Below are 21488 nucleotides of genomic sequence, written 5' to 3'. Positions count from 1 at the left end.
ATGACAGCAAATGTCCAACACCTCTTTGACAAGTAAATTCACTGCCGAAAGCTTCCTGTCTCCTTCTAAACACCAGGATTCTCAGTCTCTAACCACACTTGCTGACAGTGCTGCATATTTTCATCATTTTTACCTTTCCTCCTGCATTTGCAGGACCAAGGTGTCTGCACGTGACAGTAAAATCACTTAAGGCCTTGTTTGTCCTCCTCTCACCCATACCTGAGCAAGGAACAAGAGTTCTACCTCCACCCCCCATGCTACCGCACATCGTCAGCCCCGCTGAGCACAAGGTACTCTGAAATACCTGTATTCCAGAGGTCAAAGCGAAAAGAGAGGTTGTCATACGCCTGGCTTACCTGATCCTCGGAGAGCTGCGATATGTGATTCACTGCAGCGTAAGACTCTATCTTCGGGTTGAAGTGATTGATGATGGCTCTGAAACAAAGAAGGGAAATTTTCACAGGTCTCTGGAACAGCGTAGGGATGCAGCAGAAACTCCTCGTCAACCTGAGCCAGTGCACTTGGAGCCACGGTCCTCCAAGAAGCCCTCGACACACGATACTGCTTGCTCCGCTGAAGGTAAACTCCCCACTGAGAGCCCTGTGCTGATTCAGTTACACGCTCATTGGAAAATGCAAACGCAGGCACTGCCCCGTGCCTGGGTCCGTTTGTCCCAGCACATACAGGGCTGGGCTCGTGGCTCTGGCAAGGGGAGTCACTGCCTGCTGGGACCAGCCTGCAAACTGCCCAGTTCCAGCAAAGAGACAGCAAAACTGGACATTGCTGCCCCATCCTGCTCGGGAACTTTCTCTCTTGATCCTGTCCAAAACTGGCATTGCCTCATGTCTTGCTCTATGTAAACTTACTGCCTGAAGTGGTGGAGCTGGTGGCTTTTTGCTGTTGATTTCCACTCTGCTTTGAAGCGCTGTAGTCAGCTCGTACTTGTGGTCATCCATCACTGCAGCCACTACTTTGACTACCACAGTGACTTCAGACCTCAGTCCCAATTTAGGTCACTAGCAATAACTCATGCCAGTGTCCCAAACACAGCAGCAGAATGCTGATCAGTCCCACTCCTCTGCCCGGTATCTCTGACTGCAGCAACGTACCGCCCCAATTCCCTTCCAGGTGGATCTAGAGGCAGGTGTGAGAAATCCAAATGAAAAGTAAAATATGAAAAAAAAAATAAATAAATCCATCTGCAGCAAGAATATTTCCTCAGACTCCCCTCTGCTTTTCAGGTGCATCTGAGAAGACAAACGGCAAGACTTGCAAGCCTCCCCATGCTAAGTTTTGCAACTGGCCTGGCTGGGACTTTACTCGTGAGACCCAGTGCCGAGGTAAAGGCTCGTGATGGGAACAGCCCACATCAGTGCTCAGCACAGATGTGTGCTGATGGTGCCTGGAGAACACTTGCCTGGCCAAATTACATCGCAGCAGCAGTCGGGACTTTCACTCTCATGTTCATCAGCATGAAAATTCACTCCAGCTCCCTCTGTTGCACTCTAATGGGTTCCCTCCTCCCCACTCCTCCCCCTGCCAGAAAGGCTTTCAGCTACTTTCTCAAAACCTCATCAGAGCTAAGAGCTGGTGACTGAGCTCAGGAGTAAGTGATGTTGGAGCCGGGTGGATATTTAGAGCTGGTGGAAAGAAAACCAGCCTGGACGCATCCTCACCTCTTCAAATACACAGATAAAGATTAACGGGCGGGGGGAATAAGGAGGGGAGGATGAAAGGAGGGAAAATAAAAGCAACAACAGAACGTGCAGGTTCCTTGCAGCATTCCCAGCCGCACATATTATCAAAACACGTCTAGTCCATGCACAGGGCAGACACCCCCTATGGCTACTCCTACAGCACCAGGACATGCTCAGCACAGGGGGGTTTCTGTTGTCTCGCTAGCCTGGGCAGTTACATCAGTAAAACCAACCCAGGGCCCCTGCCAAGCTCCCCGTACCCTTCCTCCCTCCAGAGGAGAGCAAAGAGGCAGGTAGAGACGTTCCCAGCCTCTTCCTGTCTCAGTTTGACAAGAAAAGCAGCTCCTGTGAGTCACAACCACAGTCTCCATTACCCAGCCTCGTGAACGCTGTGGCTTTCAAGTTGCATGTTTCACGCCTGGCTGGAGTCATATTTATACTCCTACAGGACACACTACAATCTATTGGGAAAAAAAAAAAAAGGGAACACAGACTTAAAACAACTTAACTTCTGGCTTGACAGAAGGTTTGGCAGCTCGGCGGGGTTCAGTGCACTCACACGGTTCCAACATTTACCAGGGAACAGATTTAGCATTCATTTGTATCCAACTGCTGTGAAGCACTCCAACACGGGCCGCCTGCTCCCAAGTCCCTGCTCGGATGTGAGCTAGCGGAGCGGCACCTGCAATCACAGCTGGGACTCGCCCAGGGAAAGCAAAGCCAGCAGCCAGCTGCCAGCGCAGTAAGAACCAACAGACATTAAAGGGGAGAAGGAATTCAAGCCTCCTTCCTCTTTTCCCCTAAAGGCAAATGGACAACTCCTCAGCAACTAGAGGAAGAAGTTGAGCCATTTAATTTGTTTCTCCTCCGCTGAGAACACCTTCCCAAGGCGACTTTCTGCAGAGCTGTTTTCCCGAACCTGCAGGCAGCCTGGGGAAGAGGAGCACCAAGGGCTTGGATCCAGCCCTGGCTCTGTGCAGCCAGGTTCTCCCTGCCGAGCACACCCTACCGAGGCCAGGCTCCGCGCACGGCACAGCTCCTCACACCTGCTACGAGAAATGCCACCCTTACGCAGCCCCTGCGGCAACGGGGCCGTTCTGCACCAACGACTCAGATATGCCTCCGCTACTCCTCCGGCTTTTGAAACCCACGCTGTCCCTGGGGCATACTCTGAGGCAACTGGCCCCCTGGGCTGCCGAGAACCAGCTGGAATTTCACTTTACAAAAGCTGCTGCTCCACAGGCGTGTGCTCCTGGAAACAACGGGGGACTGTAGCTTTTAAGCACAGTCTCCCCCTTACGGACAATAGAACAGCAGCTTTGCTGTCATTAGTTCACACGCCAGCACGTAACAGCTGAGCCTTGGCAGCGTTTTATTTTTATACCGCGATTGCCTTGATTATTGGGATATCAGCCAGTACACGGTACCTTTGGGGAGAGGGAAAGGAGTGGTTAAAGCTCTTCTAAAAGGTTTCTGATGGGCTGTGCGCTGAGATTTCTGTATCGACCATAAAGGAAAAAAAGAAAAGCCTTGTTTGGCGTTCATGGAACACAAGCATCTTCAACACGTCTGAACAGCAAGGAAATGGTAAAACGTCAGCTGAAAGACAAAACATTGCAGTGCCTCAACTAGTCTTTGGCAGCATACACGCTTATTTCCACACCGCAAAGTCTCCTGGAGGGGCTGGCTGCCATTTGTCGTACAAATTTCAAAGGGCTTTTGGGACATCAATTTCTAGGGACCAGAAATCTCAGCAGCTCTGGAGATGTGTCACTTTAACAACACTGCCTCCTCCGACAGGCTCACACTTCAGCAGTCTACTAGCAGCAGAGGAGACTGTCACTGGACAAGGGAAGGAATTTTAACAGGCAGAAGGTGAAACAACGGTTCAGGAGCCATAAAAACCCAGTGGTTTGCCTCGAGGTCGACGCTTAGTGCTCTGAGGTGGACCACAAGTGATCTCCACTTTCTTTATTCCTCGATCTCCCCATGAGAATCGTTCGCACAACAGCCGTGCCAGTGCTCTCACAAAAACACATCTTCATCACTTCATGCAACTCGTAGGGAGCAAGCTACCTAGATACCATGGTGCCAGAAGGCATGCAGAGACACAAATGAACCTGTATTTTTTTTTTAAGGCTGTACAACATAGGACACTTACATTTATTTATATATACATTACGTATTTACTTTCTGCATTTATTTCTTCGGAAAGAAGGGAAGGATTGCAGGAAAAAATATGACGTGTTCTGCCCTGATTTCGGAACCTAAATGCCAATGAATCATTCGTTTGCACTAGTTGGATTAATCACATTATTAGACGGTACAAGTGGGTCCCACTGTCACTATAAAAAATACATTGGTAGGAAGCCCCTGTTCCAAAGAGCTACTGGTCTCAAATGTAAGAGGAGAGGGAAAGCTCAGAAACAGAGCAAAAAGTGCAGTGGCAAAGGAAACGTAATGGCAGTTTTTACTGGGGATCATGAAATATTTCAGTTAGAAATAAAGTCAGGTTCAAAAACAAGAAGAAAGAATACTGAAGGAAGAAGCACAAAGAGGGAAAAGGAGATAGATAGGATCAAGGAAAGCAGAGGTGAAAAGACTGCAGGACAGAGGTGATCAGAGCAATATCAGCCGATCACAGGGCAGCCTGTCCCCAGCAAATGACGGAACTCTGACAACCAAAGGCTTCTACTTTGGCTGCTTGAGGCAGCTACAATTGGCCAGTCTTGAACTGACTGCTATTAGCCTTTTCTCCATCAAAAATGTATGGGTTGGAAGGTGAGAAGTGGGGGAACCATCATGTGGGCCTTTTTTTTTTCTTCCTCAAGAAACGGGGACATTCCCGACTGCAGCTCTCACCCTGAGGTACAGTGTAAGAAGATATACCTCTAGTGAGCTGCATTCTCACCCCTCTCTGTCTTCACTCCAAGAGGGCTTGCTTTTGCACTGGCAACAGCAGCTCTCCAGCCAGTAAAACATTAAAAATTGTTGGTCTGAGTGGTGTCACTCCTCAATAAGCAGAAACGACCAGTGCTGCCCTTCAGAGGGGCTCAGGGTAAAAACACTGAGGAACAAATTGTGAAGATGCAGTGTGTGCTGATAGCAATGGGCTCCTGTGAAAACTGATGTGACATGCATGGAAAGAAGAGATTTAATTGATTCCTCAATCTGATTTGCCACTAGTTGTAACAACACACGTAGGAAGCGAAGCACACCAGCACCACAAAGCCACTGGTCCCCAGCTCCGAGTACCTTCAAGTCCATGTGCACCCACAGTGGCAAGCAACAGCACCCTGCGGCGCCTTCACCTCGTGACAAGCTGGTCTGGGTCCAATGTGCAGGGAAAACAAAATCACTATGCTCAGGCAGGCAGTGCTTCTGCACGTCTTCTCTGACCTCCAAACTCTCCCCATCAAGCTATTGCAGATGAGCTGTCTAATACCCACTCCTGCTTGACGGCAGCTACATTTCCAGAGTCCCACAAGACAACGCTGTCCTGTCGTCCTGAGCAGTGAAATTAAGCACCCGAGAGGTGCTGGAAAGTAGGCTAAGGGAGGAACAGGAAGGTTGCAAAGCTCATTTTGGAGATGGAAGTGCTGAGCTTTCATTCACTGCACGAACCTGGTCTTTGCTCCTGCTTTGCTGGCCCAGTATGCAGAGCCTGTCATAAAGCATTCTTGTGTACACCTGAATGTACACCTAGATGTTTCTTGTACAATAAAGGTAGCACCATAAGCTCATTTCTTCCTGCATCCTGTTACAGTGGAAAAGAGAAGAAACAACACTTGGGTGGTATTTAGAATTCACAAGAAATCAAGGATGATTTTATATCCATTTACACCCATCTGTCTTCTCAACCGAAGGCTCATGGCAGCACAGTGCACGGGGCAAGAAAGCAGAATGCAGGGCAAAGGCAGCCAGTTAACTTGTCGTCTGCAATAAAAACTGACTGCTTCTGAGATGGACAAAAACTCCAGCGTGCACTAAGCTCGTACTACCACGATGAGGGCTGGGAAGAGGCAGAAGCAGGAAGGGGCATAACAGTCTTCCATAACACTCCACTTTATCAAGCTGCTTCACTACAAAAGGGAGACCCAAGATACAGTGGTTATTGTTCAGGAACAGGAATCAAGAAACAACAATTTCTTTCAGACTTGCAAAGACAGATTCCTCACCCTCTTACGTGCCTTAGCTTCTCCCTGTATGAAATGTATGACCAATCACCCCCATAAGATGACAAGGGCTCAGTGTTTTACTATGCAATATGCTGCAAACTGCTCAGGCACAAGGCAGCAAGTAAATTACACCCAGAGACCAAAACGAAGCAACCCCTTATCCTCTTGCCCCGTTCATGCCATCGAGACCACAGTTGCTGGAGACCTGTGCAACATCTCCCAGCCACAAGCCCGCCTTCCTGCAGCGAGCTACAGCTCAGCAAGCTGCTGTTTGGGGCAAGGATCCTGCTGGCACTGCTCTCTCATGCACTCCCAGCACCCAAGGCAGTAAAACCCCATCTGTTCAGTGCCTGCAACAATTAGATTGAGTTACTCGGTACGTATAGCTCCACCTGGCAGGAGGTGAGACGGCTTACATTATTTTATCATGTGTCCATGAGGCATCGCTATAAAGTACACATACCTGCCATACGTAAGCTGTGTGCACCAATTAAACCCAAGCAAACCCCCTGGAATGGTTCACTAAGTTCTTCCAACTGCTGCAGTTTAACTCCAGTCTGTTAAATTTCTTCTGCTCCTACACTTTAATGAGTACTGACATTAAGCTGAAAGTCCACAACTCACAGGGGGAGGCATCTTCCAGACACAGTAACAAACCGTGGGGAAGAATCCAAGACAAAAAGAATATTTTAGTCAAAAGCAGTTACTTTACAGTTTACAGAAAACATTTGAGTCAGCACTTCTGTAATTTCACAGCAAGAATAAGCCCACTACACCTATTCAATTCTGCCATACTGCAACCTATTGATTGTGATGACAGGCTCCGTGGTAGAGGGAGATGCATGGTCTATTTATTTAATAAGGAGGGGACTCAAGAGTGCACACTTGCCAGCTGAGCTTCTAGCAGTTCCCTGCATTGTTTTACCAAGCCCTGTTCTGCAAGGAAAGAAGCAGAGGATGTGCTTTTTGACCCCGCATGCAGCTCTGCGGTGCATCTTTCCACTGCTTGCTGGATACTAACCTGATATCCTTAGAGCAGGACGTGCTGACTTCCTCTTCTTACAGTTCACACCCATACATTTAAGCCAAGCAAACCAAATACCTCCACCCTCACGCTTAAACCACTTCTGCTTTGGCTTCTTTTCTAAGGAAGTCTTCATGGGTGAGCAGATAACTCTTTTGGGATGGTTGTGGTGCCTCACTAGGAAACACAACTCAGGGAATTTATCAAGTCCTATTTCTGCAGACAGCGCACTGCTGGAATCATTCTTGCAAGACTCTCCCAGGTGTACTCACAGCTCAATCATAGCCTAGATGCATTTCTGTTCCCTTTTCCAAATAAGCAGGCATCAGAATTCCTAAGTATATATAACCAATGGCACTGCTAGTTCATAGGAATGACAAAGTAGAAAATACTGCCTACAAATTGGGAGTGAAAAAGTGTCCACTGAAGTACAGGGCACTAACCAGATCTGTACTCCCACCCCTCTGCTGCTCTGTCACTGACTGGTCTTCTACAACAAAGCTATGACTTGGTAAGCAATAAATTTATCTTGATCGTATCATTTATAAGAGAAATCAAATGACACAATATGACACATTTCGTTGCTCTGAAACAACTGGCTACCAGTGATGAGACCACGGTGATTTCTTACTTTGACCAAAGTAAAGGCATTAAAAACTAATCCCCCATTACTCCTAAATTCCCAAGAGCAGAACTCAGCTTGCACCTGCTCACCCCTATGAGCAGAACTGGTGCTGTTTGACAGAATACAGAAACTTCAGAATCATAAAAACAGTCCTCTGGTCTTAGGCTGCTGGGCACTGACACAGTCTAGCAGCATGGTCGAGATGAGAGAGCTGCCCACGCCAGGCTGGATTGCTTGCCACTGCATGGGATGTTTAAGCATAAACAGCACAATGTCTATTCTTCCATGGTTGTCTTACCAATTTTGATTTTTCGACCAAATTCTAAAATAAGAAGCTTTCTAAAGAGAGCTTCTCGATATATGCTTTTAGAAGGTGCCTTCTTCCCTAGGGCTCTGGTCCTGCCTCAGTATCTGCATAAATTCATAACAAATAATATTAATATAGAAGTGCCTTTTTCAGATTCTAATCAACCTTTTCTGCAGCACGTCCCCCAGTCCTCATATCTCATTATATATATCCATTTGTTCAGACAAAATTCCTCAGATGTGCCAAGCAAGCAGAAAATACAGTCCATGAACCGAGTAAGTGGTTGGTCTTAGTATTTAAGCAGCCTTTGACGTAAACAATGCAATAATCTGTAGTAGCTAGCTGTTTTAGAGCAATGAAAAATAACATCTCAATACCATGTAGAGCCCTTCAGCCATAATTCCCTCCTGTATAATGCAACCTGCTCTCCAAAACAGAGAACAAGATATGAAAAAATGAAGAAACGGTTAAGTCCAGGACAAGATATGAAGAAACACTTAAGACCAGAAGGTAGAAAAAAATCAGTCCAGAAGGTGAAAAGAAAAAAAGAAGGGTGATTTTCACAGTGATTTATCAGACAGATTCGCAGAGCCACGTTCTCTGGCGAGGACCACAAGGAAAGAACTTTTGGCAAATATTTATTCTCAACCACCACTATAAGTGGGTCAGCATCTACTCGTTGGTTAATAATTCACATTACAGATTCCATCCAAGCCTCCCGAGACACAATACATTACAGAACCTCAAGTGGGATAAAAGCAACTTAAAATATTTCAGTTTTATGTCCATTAGTAACTTAATTACTATTTTATCACAGGGTGCTTAACTTTAAGGAGAGCAGAAAACCTGGCTTATTGGATGCTGAGTTTCGTGCCGAACACCATGTGGACTGTGTGCACTGCCTTCCAAACATAGCAAACAGTGAAATTCCAGGAGTTTATAAATCGTCCCACCGGGACCTTTTGAAGCTGTCTGAGAAAGGCAATGGGTATAGCTGCTAGTCTAATTAACTTAGTGAACACTCGCCATCAGCCTCATATTATCTAGACAATGTGGAAATGACCCTTACTACCCCATCGTGTCAGGTGCAAGCCTGCTGGTATTGCAGCTGGCCCTGCACACCCTGTTTGCACACTGGAAACAAGACAGAAATCTCTCTTTAGGTCACATAACTTTATTCTACTGACTCACCGTAAAAACCGTGCCTGCGACCGAAGTCCCAGAGGGGAAGGAAGGCACTGAAGCATCACTGTTTGTCTGGATTGAATAACAGGCTAGGACAATGCAATCTAGTTGTGAAGTAGCTGGGATATCAAATCACAGCGAGGCAAAGAGGAACATTGCCTAAGCAAGAATCAGCTACAGTCAAGCCTACATCACAAAGAAAATGAAGTTGAGTTCCGCAATGATATTTAATTAACTTAATTACAGTAAGTGTCACTACCGCTGCACCTGCACAGCCATATAATAATCTAAACAGAGTTCACAACCTTAACCACTCAGACACTACCTGCTACCACACAGACCGAAACCCGTAATTTACGATCCATTCCTCTGAAAACACAAGATGCTGTAAACCTCCCAGTATTTTCTCACCAGGCACATGCAAATGAGAATCACATTTGCTGAGAAACACCTGATGGGAGCAGCTACAGCAATGCCTCTCCTCCTTGCCTGTGGAAAATCCAGGACCGAGACCAAATCATGGACTCTGATGACTACCTCAGAGCAAATATAACATCCTCAATAAGATGTTATCACACGTCACTCAGGACAGGAACAAATTGTTTTTCGGCATCACAGAAAACCATAGAGCCAGATACGACTACAGCTGAATGAATGATACTCTTGTTATGGTATTTATTTCATGTCTGAAAGCCTAGAGAATCTGTAGTTGACTAAGATTCTGTTTTCCTAAGACAGGATATCTGGTTTATGGACCAGTGGAGAGCAACCCATCATAGATATTTAACTCTTTTACTTTATCTCATGTGCACCCATCCTTTTTCCTATTTAGTTCCCTTAACTAGATTTGTTTCCCTGAAAGCCCAAGTTTCCTCCATCCCAACCTCAGCAGACCTCACAAACCTACTCTCAATATTTAAGGGGTGACAATTAGAAGCAAGTGAATTATTACTGCTGAACAAGTTACCAGCTGACCTACTGATGAGAGGTGGGTGGGTCTTATTAAATCCATTGTGACCGCAGTGGAAAATGACTTACCTTTTTTTTGGTGCGCATCCTTACCCTGCCCCAAACATCAGTCCAACATTGACAAAAAATATTCAGCTGAATTGGCAGCTGAAGGACAAGACTAGCATGCTTTGGGAACATAATCTCCTGTGCTGCACAAAGGAGGAGAGGATGATTTTCTTGTCAAATTCCCAAACACTGCTCACCCACCATCACACCTGACACGTATACCCATGCTCACTGTTCCCTCAAAGCTTTCGTTTTGTAATTTACACCTACATTTATTTTTTCTGCTCCGTTCTTTGTATGGGTGTTGCTAAAGGCAAGGCCAGGAGTGCAATTTCTATTTAGAAATGGTTCTTCAAGCTAAAAAGCAATGGAGTACCAAGTGCTTCAAAGTTAATCATTGATGCTTCCCTATCAAACAAGTAGAAGTCCAAACTCCTACAGTATTCTGTTACGATACCTTTTGTGCTTTAAAAGTTTTAAAGCGTTCTTCAAGGCGCGTAAGAAAACATAATACAAAAAAAAATAAGGCACATGTTTTTTCATCTGTTACATGTGATATCAAACAGGTGGTACAGGATCTGCAAGCAGAAATGAGACCTGGACTTCTCTTTGCGAGAAGAGCTGAAGGTTTGCTTTGCTTTTTCTCTGTAATAGCTAATATACAGCCACACACTGGGAGGTACCTCAGTTCTAACAGGACACTAACTTCAGATAGCTCAAGCTACTTTCTGTGTGAAGCTCCACAACTCTTAAACCAGCATCACCAATTACACCTTCCAGACCTTGGGCCAACCTATGAGTAGTGCAATCCCGAATGTGTTTTATCACCTCCCTTCCTTTTCTTTTTTAAACACGGAGCATCCATGTGTTCGGTTGTACCTGACAAAGGTCTGTACGCACTCAGCAGATGGAGAGGACCACACAATTCCTCAGGTTCAGCAGCCAAATTGAGGCCACATGAAAAGAAGTTACCCTCAAGGAAAACCAAGCAAAACTGATGTAAGGAGACAAATAGGCTCTGCCTATTTGCAAAATAACACCAAAAAGGAAGTCACTGCACTTGGTCGCATTAGTTTCTATACGTTCTCTCCGATTCAGAATAGCCCCAAACACCTAAACCTTCATAGCATGAAAAGGCTGTTGGAATCTTGAATTGCAGCTTTACTGTTACACTTGCACTGGCAAAAATGCAGAGCTGAATACTGGTATTAAGTTACTTAATATTTCCTTAATTTCTGTTAGCTCTTGCATTCAAAGATTGCAGGTGACACTCTCCTGGTCCACCCACTGTAGCAAACGTCCTCCTATTCCTCCTACTCCACCTCACCATCCTTGTCTCTTCGTATATGGGGCTAGATCTCGTTCCTTGTGTTGCTTGTGAATTAGCTTTAGCAATATTATCTCAGCACTAGAAATATTTGTCAAACACCAGCATGTTTGCCATACGATAACAAGGGAAAGTTCCTCAAATTAAGCATTTTGGGAAATACAGAAGAGTCGGCATATCATACAAAAGGTTCCATACACATACAGGTCATTATTACACAGCTAAATACCACCAAGAGTTACTGTACATTTCTGTGACGGATATGGCGGATTCACCCACATTTAGAAGGGAAAAAATCTGCACAATTTCAACTGCCTTGGCTTGCATTCATTATCAGTATGTGCATAATTACGTATTATTGAGGGGAACACGCTCAGAAATTTCTGACAACTTAACCTAGGTCAAACGCTGCTCTAACGTAACTGATACAGCACTGCCAGGTAAAATGCTGCATAAGACCCTTCTCCAAAAATACTAGTCAAGCTTGCTCCAGAAAGCCTGTTGGTGCAACATGAAACAATCAGGCTGCCTACCGTTCATCCACCAAACCCCATTTTCCCTTCACCCACGCTGCAGTTGCTTAAGTCACCCTTTTCCTGACTGCATTTTGAAAGCAATCCTTGGCACCAGCTCCCCAGAGCTATGCAAGTTAGCTTGCGTGGCAAAATTTCCTTGTCTGTAGCAAGACTCCTATTAAGCCATGCAAATCATTAGAGAACTTTGGTTATTATTTTAAATACCAGGTCAGGTGATTACAGAACCCATTCGATACCAAAGGGATTAATTGCTGCTTTAACAGCCAACACGTGCTAGCTGAGCAACACTGCAAAAGTGATATGGGCTGTGGCATTTGATGCTAATGAGCAACGACACTTACCAGTTTGAGAGCGCCAAGGCTTGGCAACATGCTATATGAAAAAGAGAAAACTGCATATATGTGTCTCAAAAAAACCCACCAAAAACAAACTGGAAAAGAAAAAAAATCGAATGCTTTCTAAAGGGCAGATCTATATTTGGCTTTACAGACAAGGCATATTGTGATACTCAGCAAGAAAGATGATCAAAATTAGAACAGAGTTGAAAAGCGCTTTCTTCGAAAGGATTTCAAAATTTAGAAATCTGACTTTGTTTCAAATGACACTCTATGATCTTTAACCTCCACGAAAATTTAATATTTCTCTTTAATTTGAATTGATCAAACACTTCATTTGGACAAAATTCAAGATTTCAGCCCAACTTTGGCATACAAGACTTTGGGGGAGGGGGAAACTGTGAAAAACCAAGTGTTCATGTTGAAAGCATCCAACAATTAAAAAATGAGGTGAGGATATTTCAAAATAGGAACTGGCAAATATTGCAAAGTATTTTGTTTTCAACTTCCACTGGAAAAAATGATTACTTCCAAGTTCTTTCCAATCTAATATAAACCCAGTGGCTCCTGCACAAAGTATTTCATTGCAGAGTGCATCTATACACACAGCATACCCAGTAGGTCCTCAAGACTAACAGTTCACCCCTGCTTTCCAGCAGGTTTCCTCTTGCCACGTAGCAGGAAGCTCAGGTCAAGATGCACAGATGTGTAGCCTTCAGGTGCTGCATCCCTGCATTCAGAGGAGATGTACAACCGCTCTGTACAAAATGTAGGCATCAGCAGGAGGCCAGAAGTGCTGACATCAGGACCAAGCTTAGGGTACATTACCCTAGGCTGACATGCCCATCCATTCCTCAGCATGTTCGCCATTCTGCTTTAATGGAAGCCAATATACTATCCATGACCTTTACTTCTCACAGTTCTCAGAGAGCTTAAAAAATTAATATTCAGGCAACCTCTAAGTCTTCTTTCTGCACAGTGACGAGCAGGAAGAGCCAGCAGAAGAACAAAGAACCCAGGAGAGCAGGAGTAAACACAGCGCTCAACGTGAGTAGTGATGGCAAACCTTAATGCCTTACTGCACTCAAAACACCTCTGCCATTATTCAACAGGCAGAATTAAGAGGCAGCATGACAAGAGCAAAGATCGACCCGTAGCTCCTATAGATTCTTTTCACTTACACGTTTGGGGCAGCTAACATGAGCTCCGAAACAGGCTGTGCTGAGCTTTTAGACCCTTCCTCAATCCAGCTCTTCAAGACCCAGTAATAGAGCTACGTCAAGTATCGACTGCCTTCCCAGTTTCATTAAACAGCTTTCAACATACCATCAATCATACCATCACTTTAAAGTGGTTTTAGCCATTTCACGGAAACTCAAGGCAGACGGTTAACCATTAAAGGCCGTCTTCTGCTCCAGCTCCAGCAGGAGCTATGATTCAGCACAGCCCACTCTGCTGGGGCTGAATCCTGCTCAGCTGACGTTTTCCTGACAGTGGGCACCACTAAGCTTCGGTTCCTGCCCTACCTTTACATGTAAAGGTTTGCTATAGGAAGTGCTGCTTGTATTAAAATTGCAGAGTGCCTGCAAGCATGGAGACAAAGACATCTTTGGACAGGCAGGCTGCCAGACCCTAGAAGCTGACAAGCAGCACCTCTTATGGCAAAGGGTTTCTTGACCTAAAGACCCCCCAGCATCCTCAAGACCAGTGTTGGACACCAGTACTAAAATAACACTATAATAACACTTACACCGTATGTACTTGATGGTAGCTACCACAGTAGAGACTGAAATAAACATCATATTTAATTCTCTAAGTTCGAAGCCATATCCCAGCATGGATTGACTGTTCCTGTCCATCAGTTCCACAACATGGAAGGCTGAGGAAAACTCATTCAGGAAGAAAAACATTTTTTTAAACAAGTAATAGACTAAAAAATAGACTCTGAAGCACTCAAGCTTTCCTTTGCCATTACAACTTATTATAAAGCTGTTGCCATTCTAAAACACAATGGGGAAAATTCCAGCTCCCATATAAAAACTGAAACATGTATGGCTGAAAATACAAATGACAAATGTGACATTTTGAGTGTGAGTCAAGCCAGTCAGTGATTTCTCCGCACTGCTTTGCGGCACAACTCATCCACCCTGGCCCATACGTACTGAGTATGGCCATCACTATGACTGCAGGCTACAGAAAAAATAAGAAGGTTGCAGCCCACTGTCATTATCTTGAATCTCTCCTGTCCAATCCTCTTACAGGCAACAACCCCCACAAAATAAATCTCAGAGCAGCCCTTCTGTTTAACCGCTGCACTGATAAATTTCAGGAGGTCTAAGGCCGATGTACACAAGCAATTGCCTCAATGCAAAAATACAAGCCCGAAGCACAGGAATCAAGAATGAATTTAAGTTTTAAATGCAAAATGAGATCTTTGAGTCTTTAGCTGATTCATGTAACTACAAGTCACTAGAACAGCTTATCTGAACTTCTGTATATCACTGTTGCAACTGGATGTTGCATTTTACATTACCCTTGCACTGTGTAGTCTCGTACCAGTAGCTAGTTAAGAGCATCTTCCACAAAGGTATCCTGTTCATATACAAAGAGGGCAAAAGAATTAAATCAATTCTATAGTTTACTACAATGGTTAATTACCTATCAAAAATGGGTACCTAATTTGTAGTTTCAGTTTGGTTTCAGCATCTAGCCTCGAGTTCTGTTTTGTCATTTTGCCTTCTCAAAGATGCTTGAGCACTGTGAGGACAATATCTCAACTTTTCTTTTAAAATTTAAGATGCTGAAAACTCAAAAGCATTTTTACTAGCCTCTCAGACAATCAAGTCTTCTCTGTCCTTTCTCCAATTTTTCAATACGCTTTTTGAAAGACACCAGCTAAACCTGCAAAAAGTATATGATTGTAAAAGTCATTTTCCCATTCCTGCTAATAATTCAAGAATCAAATAAACCTTTTTAGCTGAACATTTCATGAGAGATCTATAGTAAAGCTGACAGTCAATGCTTCTTAAGTCACTGCTTCTTAAGATACAGTCCCTCTTTGGCAGGCAAGAACATGATTTTTTTTTTTTTTGGTGAACTGCACTGCCTCATATATTAAAAAGCAATCATATCACTCTGCCTCATCCACTTCTTGATTTAACCTTCTGCCTGCCTTCCAGTAACTGCAAAATGTATCAGAAATTCACATGTCCTTCCTGATCACTGGAAAACATACCATGTAGCAGTATACTTCATACTGGTCACCTATAGAAAGCTCATTCTTGACATCCTTCCTTCCCTTCTGGTGATGCTCTATGATAAGTGCGTTGTCACATCACTTATTCTTGGAATCTGCAGCACTGTTATTGATGCACACTGCTGGCACCAAAAGAATTACTGTGAGATTCCATAACTTCAATAGTCTTTGGTATAAAACTAACACACAAAGGTTCTTAAATTCCTCTTGACCTTACTCTCCCAAGTTTGCTAGGTGTGTAGCTGAGCTAGAATGCATGCACGTTGGCAAACAACACTTGGTGAACCAATGGAGAAAATCTCAAGCCAAGCCTGGCCAGCAGCAATCTGACTTCTGTTCCACCCTGTGCTGATGTTCAAGAGCTCTCAAAGTTCCTTTGGATGACTGCAGTTCTTTTGGTAATGAATGCTGACCTACGACCCCTAATTCCTAAAAAACTGTCTGCCAAAGCACAGCCTAGTTCATAGGGTTTGCCTGCTTTAGCCGGGACAAAGTGCCTCGTGCTACAATTTGAAGCAGATCTAGCGAGTTCTGAAATTAATTTGTAACTGTAGCCTGCAGTGTACCATTTGATCACATCAGCAGGTTTGGGGCCATCAAGTGCAAAAAAAGACAGGAAAATAAGTCTCAGCTCTGAAAATAGGATGTAGCCATGTTTCCTCAATTAACAATGCTCATAGCACGTAAACACATTCTTCATTTTGCAACTGTGGTAACTAACATCAAGTAACTGCCAGGGAAACATTGATTAGAATGAATTGATGAGCATGCAAATGCATTCATCTCCTCTGCAGGAACCACTGTCCGTCAGTTGGTCTCTCCAATGCAGAGAGGAACCCAAGATCCCATGACCACAGAACACTCAGAAGAAAAATCATCTTTCCACAGTCGTGGTATGCTATATATTTCTAATAGAACAAGAAAAAATAAAAAACCTTAGTCTAACAAATACCACATCTCCCTGCCTTTTTGCTTTCTTTACACATAACAAAATAGACCAAAAATCCAATTAAATTTCTATAAACGGGTCACCTCTAAAACTCCCATATACTTTCTACAAGGCTGCCAATGAGTTCTCATACAGATCTGGACCTAGTCCAACCCGAAATACATTTTGGTGCCCTAAAGCCCATGGAATCTCAAAAGGACAAATTATTCATCAATGTCCCCTACTAAAATGTATTCTGCAATGTTGCTAGCACAAAATGGCTGTTTGCTGTGAGTGGACAAAATGATTTATTTAGTATATATACATATAGCCTCTGAAGCACCGCAGTCCTTCTGACAAAGAGGCATACAAATGTGAGGATTATGTAGATAAATCACAGGCTCAAGACTGGATTTTACTCTACTTCCACTGTGTGTATATATATGATTTACAACTAGTTTCAGATGAAGTTTTGTAATATTTTAACATTAAAAACTCTTGTTTTATAAAGTTGATTACTGCTTTCAAATACCTACCTTCCCACTCCTGTGTATTGACTAATACATTAAGATAGAATAAGACAATATACTTTTTGCTTCACAGCTATTGAGAAACTCCTAACCATGATTAGATTAGCTCAGTTCAACACAGACCAGAATGATTTCTGGGATGTTCCTACAGCACATTTCATCTAGTACACCTGCATTATTTATGGCGTTTACACAAGGAGAATTGAAGGCTTTTATAAACTAAGACGCAAATCAATACAAGCTCTTAGCAGATGGGGTCTTAGTAGGGTTCCACAGCAGCATCGTTCCACACTGAGCAAACTCTTTCAACTGAGTAACTGACAATACACAAGCAAAGGTTTCCTTCGAAAGTCAGGAATTGGAGGCACCCTTAGCACCCAGAATTTCCCCAAATACTGTTACCTGCTTCCTTTACGGGCTAAACAGCAAGGGCTAAGTTTCCATGCAATAGGTAACCTAAACTGCTTCAGAAATATCAGGCTGCAGGCAATACGATAGCTCTGCTTCGCTCCCCTCCCCGAGCTCAGATAAAAAGGCTGTAACACAGATGGCTTGCTCTGTCAGAGGCGCCACGGACTAGTGAGGAAGCGGATGGGAGGCAAATTCAGTTTGGCACTTTGTCAGATCAGCAGTGTACTCCAAAGCAGACACTCTCAGTCTCTGCTGCGTTGGTGCTTGTGGTAGGCAAAATAGCGGGGCACAACTAATCTGCAAGACCAACACCGGGCAGCAAAATCAGCCGGAGCCACAAAGCCTTAACGTCTCGGTGAGGGAAAGACCCTCCCCACCTCCATACAGACACAGCCAGTGACCACAGCTGGGCCAACAAGAGATGGCAGATGACAGTACGATGCACTGCGTCGCATCTGCCTGTTCCCAGATAATGCTCTTTTAATCCACCGTGGCTGGTCTTCATAGATAAATGCTCTATATAAAGAACCGATCATTATTTGAGGCACTCGCAGCAGAGGTCTCACCCTGATCCATTTGTTTTCCTAACCCGTCTGACTTGTGCACTGGATGAGAACTGATGATTTTGGATTTAGTGAAATCGAGGTTTGTCTTCCGAGCTTTCTATTTATAGAGCAGTGCAAGAGGATCTGCAGCACTCAAAGGGAAAAATGAATGAGTAATAAATTATCCAACGTGAACTTCTTTTGCAACAGTAACCTGCAACAGAAGAACTGGATTATGTCCCTGTTCAATTCATTCTTCCGCAAAGGCTCAAGTAAAAGGATTTGTCCCCTTACCCAAATAAAACACTAACTGCCTTTAATTTTTTATTTTTTACGATCAAAGAAGTCTCACAAGGTCCGAACAACTCATCCTTCTTTAGCTGACAAACTGTAGGATACTGAACTGAAGAAGACCTTTCTTCCCCACAGTTATATTTGAATCAGGGCTAGCAAGAAAGGAAAAAAAGCAAAAAATCCTGTTAGTCTTAATTAAAATCATGCCTTGCTCAGCTGGCATGGTTTTTACTTTCATGAGATTTGAGTTCATGATCCTGACAGCTCTCCATGAGTTCTTTCTGGAGAGGAAAAAAAAAGGAACAGCGAAGATAATGACTGAAATTCTAAAGTAAAATCACAAGGGAAGGAAAAAAATCTTCCGAGGTTTGGCATTCTCTCCACCAGTGCACCAGAAAATGACACAATTCTTTGCCATTCCCAGACCACAACAAAAGGCTGCTGGATCAGAGAGCAGCTCAGAGGAAAGTACGGTCATCTCAGACATCCCTCTCCTAAATCACCAAGGACAGTATTTCCTGGGCACACACAAGCAGCAGCAGAAAGCCCCAGAAAGGCTTGGGGACCACCTTTTGCGTATACAAAGCTGATATGGGTCAAAATATCAGCAAGCAACACCTTCACATAAGAACGAACGCCTACAGACATCTAGGATGGGATTTCAGCTTTCCCGACACAAAATTATGGACAGATTTAACAAACCACATGTATAACCTAGATGGGTGATTGTAAGTAAAATGTCATCTTTCATCATGAAAGCAGTAGTATAGGGATGTTGGCATGTTGCCTTACTCTTGATAAAGGGGCTTTAAAGTAAATAGCTGAATCCTGAGAAGTTGCTGGCATAAAATTTACATAAACGTTAAAAATTGCCACGCTGAGTCAGGTAGCAAAGGCCAGCTCAGTTACCCGAGTTTGAAAGTGGCTACAAACAGAAGCTCAGGGAACAGTACAAAAACAGGACATGAATGAAGTGATATCACCCCCAAAAAGACTCTCACTTCCAGTCCCATGCAATTCAAGATGATACTTGAGGCAGATATGATCTCTGTACGATCAGTAACCCACGATGGAATTTTCTTCCATTAACTTGTATAATCATTGCTTTAAATTCATATAGCCTTTCAGATATCCCCCAGCTTACCTAAGTTGTACACAAAGCAGCATCTATTTGATTTCAACTTACCTGATTTTCTGATACATCCTCTCTTTGCAGAAACACTTCCTTATGACATTTAATATTTTATAGTCTTTTATTCTCTGCCATCTCTCTTCCAGACCGGAGCCTTGTCATGTATACAAATGCTCCTCATAACCCATTTGGTTTCATACCCTCAGTCATCCTCACTGTCCTTTCCCGAAGCTTTCCTAGTTCTGCTACACTTTTTTGAATTTTCTTAGCTCTGGATGCAAAGCAAATAAAAGACTGGATTAAATAATGCAAAAAATTGCCTTTGGGAATCAATATTAGAAGAACATAAGACACTGTGTGCCAGGAGGAGGGGAGCAGCAGCACACAGGAAATGGTGTGTGAAAAATCAAAAATATGACGGAAAATAAAAATAGGTATTTTTGCTGGGTAAGAGAGAATTTCCAATTTTAGACCCAGAGAATGAATGATTTAAAAAAAAAAAAAACAGTTTATAAAAAAAAGAAAAAGAAACCAAACAAAAAACTTGCCTATGGAGCCACTGTAAGATTGCTGTGGAAACATTAGGTTATATGCAAATCCCATACTTAGTGGTGCAAAGGGGTAGGGGCTACATGTGCATGCACATGGGGGTAGTTGCACACAGTCAGATCCCTGAGTGATGAAGGAGGAACAAACCAATATCCTAGAAACCAAGGCAAGTTTTATTATGAGAGTTTACAACGTGTTTTTTTTTTCCTGAAGTTTTCCTCAAGCTATTTACTCCTTCAATAATTTTAGGCTGTTACCACAATTCTGCTGTCATTCAGCTTCTTGGGTATCCCCTTTGTAGATCTTCAGAAAAAAAAAAAAAAAACCTCTTGGGTATGGTCAGTGAATACACAGAAGGCCTCCAAGAAAGAGGAAAACCCACGTTTTATCCCTCCAAATCTTCTCTGAAGCTTCAGCAATGTCGACAGCACTCAACTGCTGAAGCGTTCATTTTTGAGTTGATACAGAGAGCAAACATCTTGCTCCCTAGGTAAGCTTTTCACTTTTCAAACATTCCTATGTTTTGCTAGCACAGGAAAGAAAATACAGGAAAATCTCAGGATGTGTTGTCTTCAGTGTGTGATACTCTAAAGGAATCCCAGAACATTTCTGGAAAAAGGGCTGTGGGGTTATATAACAGCGGTCAAAAGAAAAACACAGACATCTTTTCTGAGGCTAGGAGAAAGCACGCTGTGCTAAACAATTTAAATTGAAGAAGAAAATACCCTTGTAATTAACATACAAAGAACCAGCATGGCCTAGCTAATCTCATCATGAAGAGATCGAATAAAGTAGTGTGCGTTTTATGGAGCAATTTAATCTGGCAAGCAATTAATCGTAAGAGCACTAAGTCAAACGAATAGATTTCCCTTTAAGGAGATCACATTCATCATCTGTAATGTATTCTAAACTGCAATTTGTTAGCCAGCCCCTGAATTTTACTGAAGACATTTAAAGTCTTCCTTTACTGGAAAAGTGATCCCTGACTGACAGGAGGGAGTGGCATCAGTCTTTCCGAACCAGCTAGCCTATTAACACTAATAGGTTCCGAATCAATGATGCAGGAAGAAAATAACTTAGAAAAAACATGCTACAAGTTTTTACAAGCCCTATACAGAAAAAAAAAAAAATCTACAATGCTGTTTACTAGACCACTTGAATCGTGTCTTAATCCACTGCCCAAACCTTTGGGTTTGAGCCATCTCAGTAATGCCGTGGAGCTACTATTACTAACGGGGCTGCTAATCTCACCCTGCTCGCTGAGAGCCTCAGCAGGCTTCTCTTCTCTTACCTGGGCTCCCACTGGTGCAAGGCTGCGACTCCGTCCTCTCATATCCTCAGCTCCACGACAATCCTTCCCTGACTAATTCTAAATGGAAGCAGATCAGTTTAGACTGCTTTGTTCTAGCTGATCACAAGACTGCCCCGGACAATGTTTGAAATCCTTTGACTCCCAAATTCTATTTATTCATCATACCCCGTGCCCATTTGTCCGTGTGACAATTCAGCTTCAGAAGCTGATCCACTTTGCTTGAATTTCCTATTACATTAGCAACTCTTAGTTTTCATATTGCTGGGCTGGCAAAGCACACACCAAGTGTCCTTTTGAAGG

The 21488-nt window shown here is 43.5% G+C and overlaps 1 protein-coding gene across 2 annotated transcripts in view; it reads right to left on the bottom strand.

The window, feature by feature from the left end:
- ARMH3 (armadillo like helical domain containing 3) overlaps positions 1-21488 on the bottom strand; it is a 120850-nt gene that overhangs the window by 32192 nt on the left and 67170 nt on the right. For both annotated transcript variants that reach the window (XM_080596808.1, XM_080596809.1), the window contains exon 24: positions 357-435. In XM_080596808.1, coding sequence (XP_080452934.1) covers positions 357-435 — 79 coding nt within the window. The remainder of the gene's footprint in view (positions 1-356; positions 436-21488) is intronic.

The sequence above is a fragment of the Anser brachyrhynchus genome (genome assembly GCF_964034855.1).
Source record: "Anser brachyrhynchus genome assembly, chromosome: 6".
Classification (NCBI taxonomy): domain Eukaryota; kingdom Metazoa; phylum Chordata; class Aves; order Anseriformes; family Anatidae; genus Anser; species Anser brachyrhynchus.
This window is presented reverse-complemented; position numbering and strand designations above follow the sequence as displayed.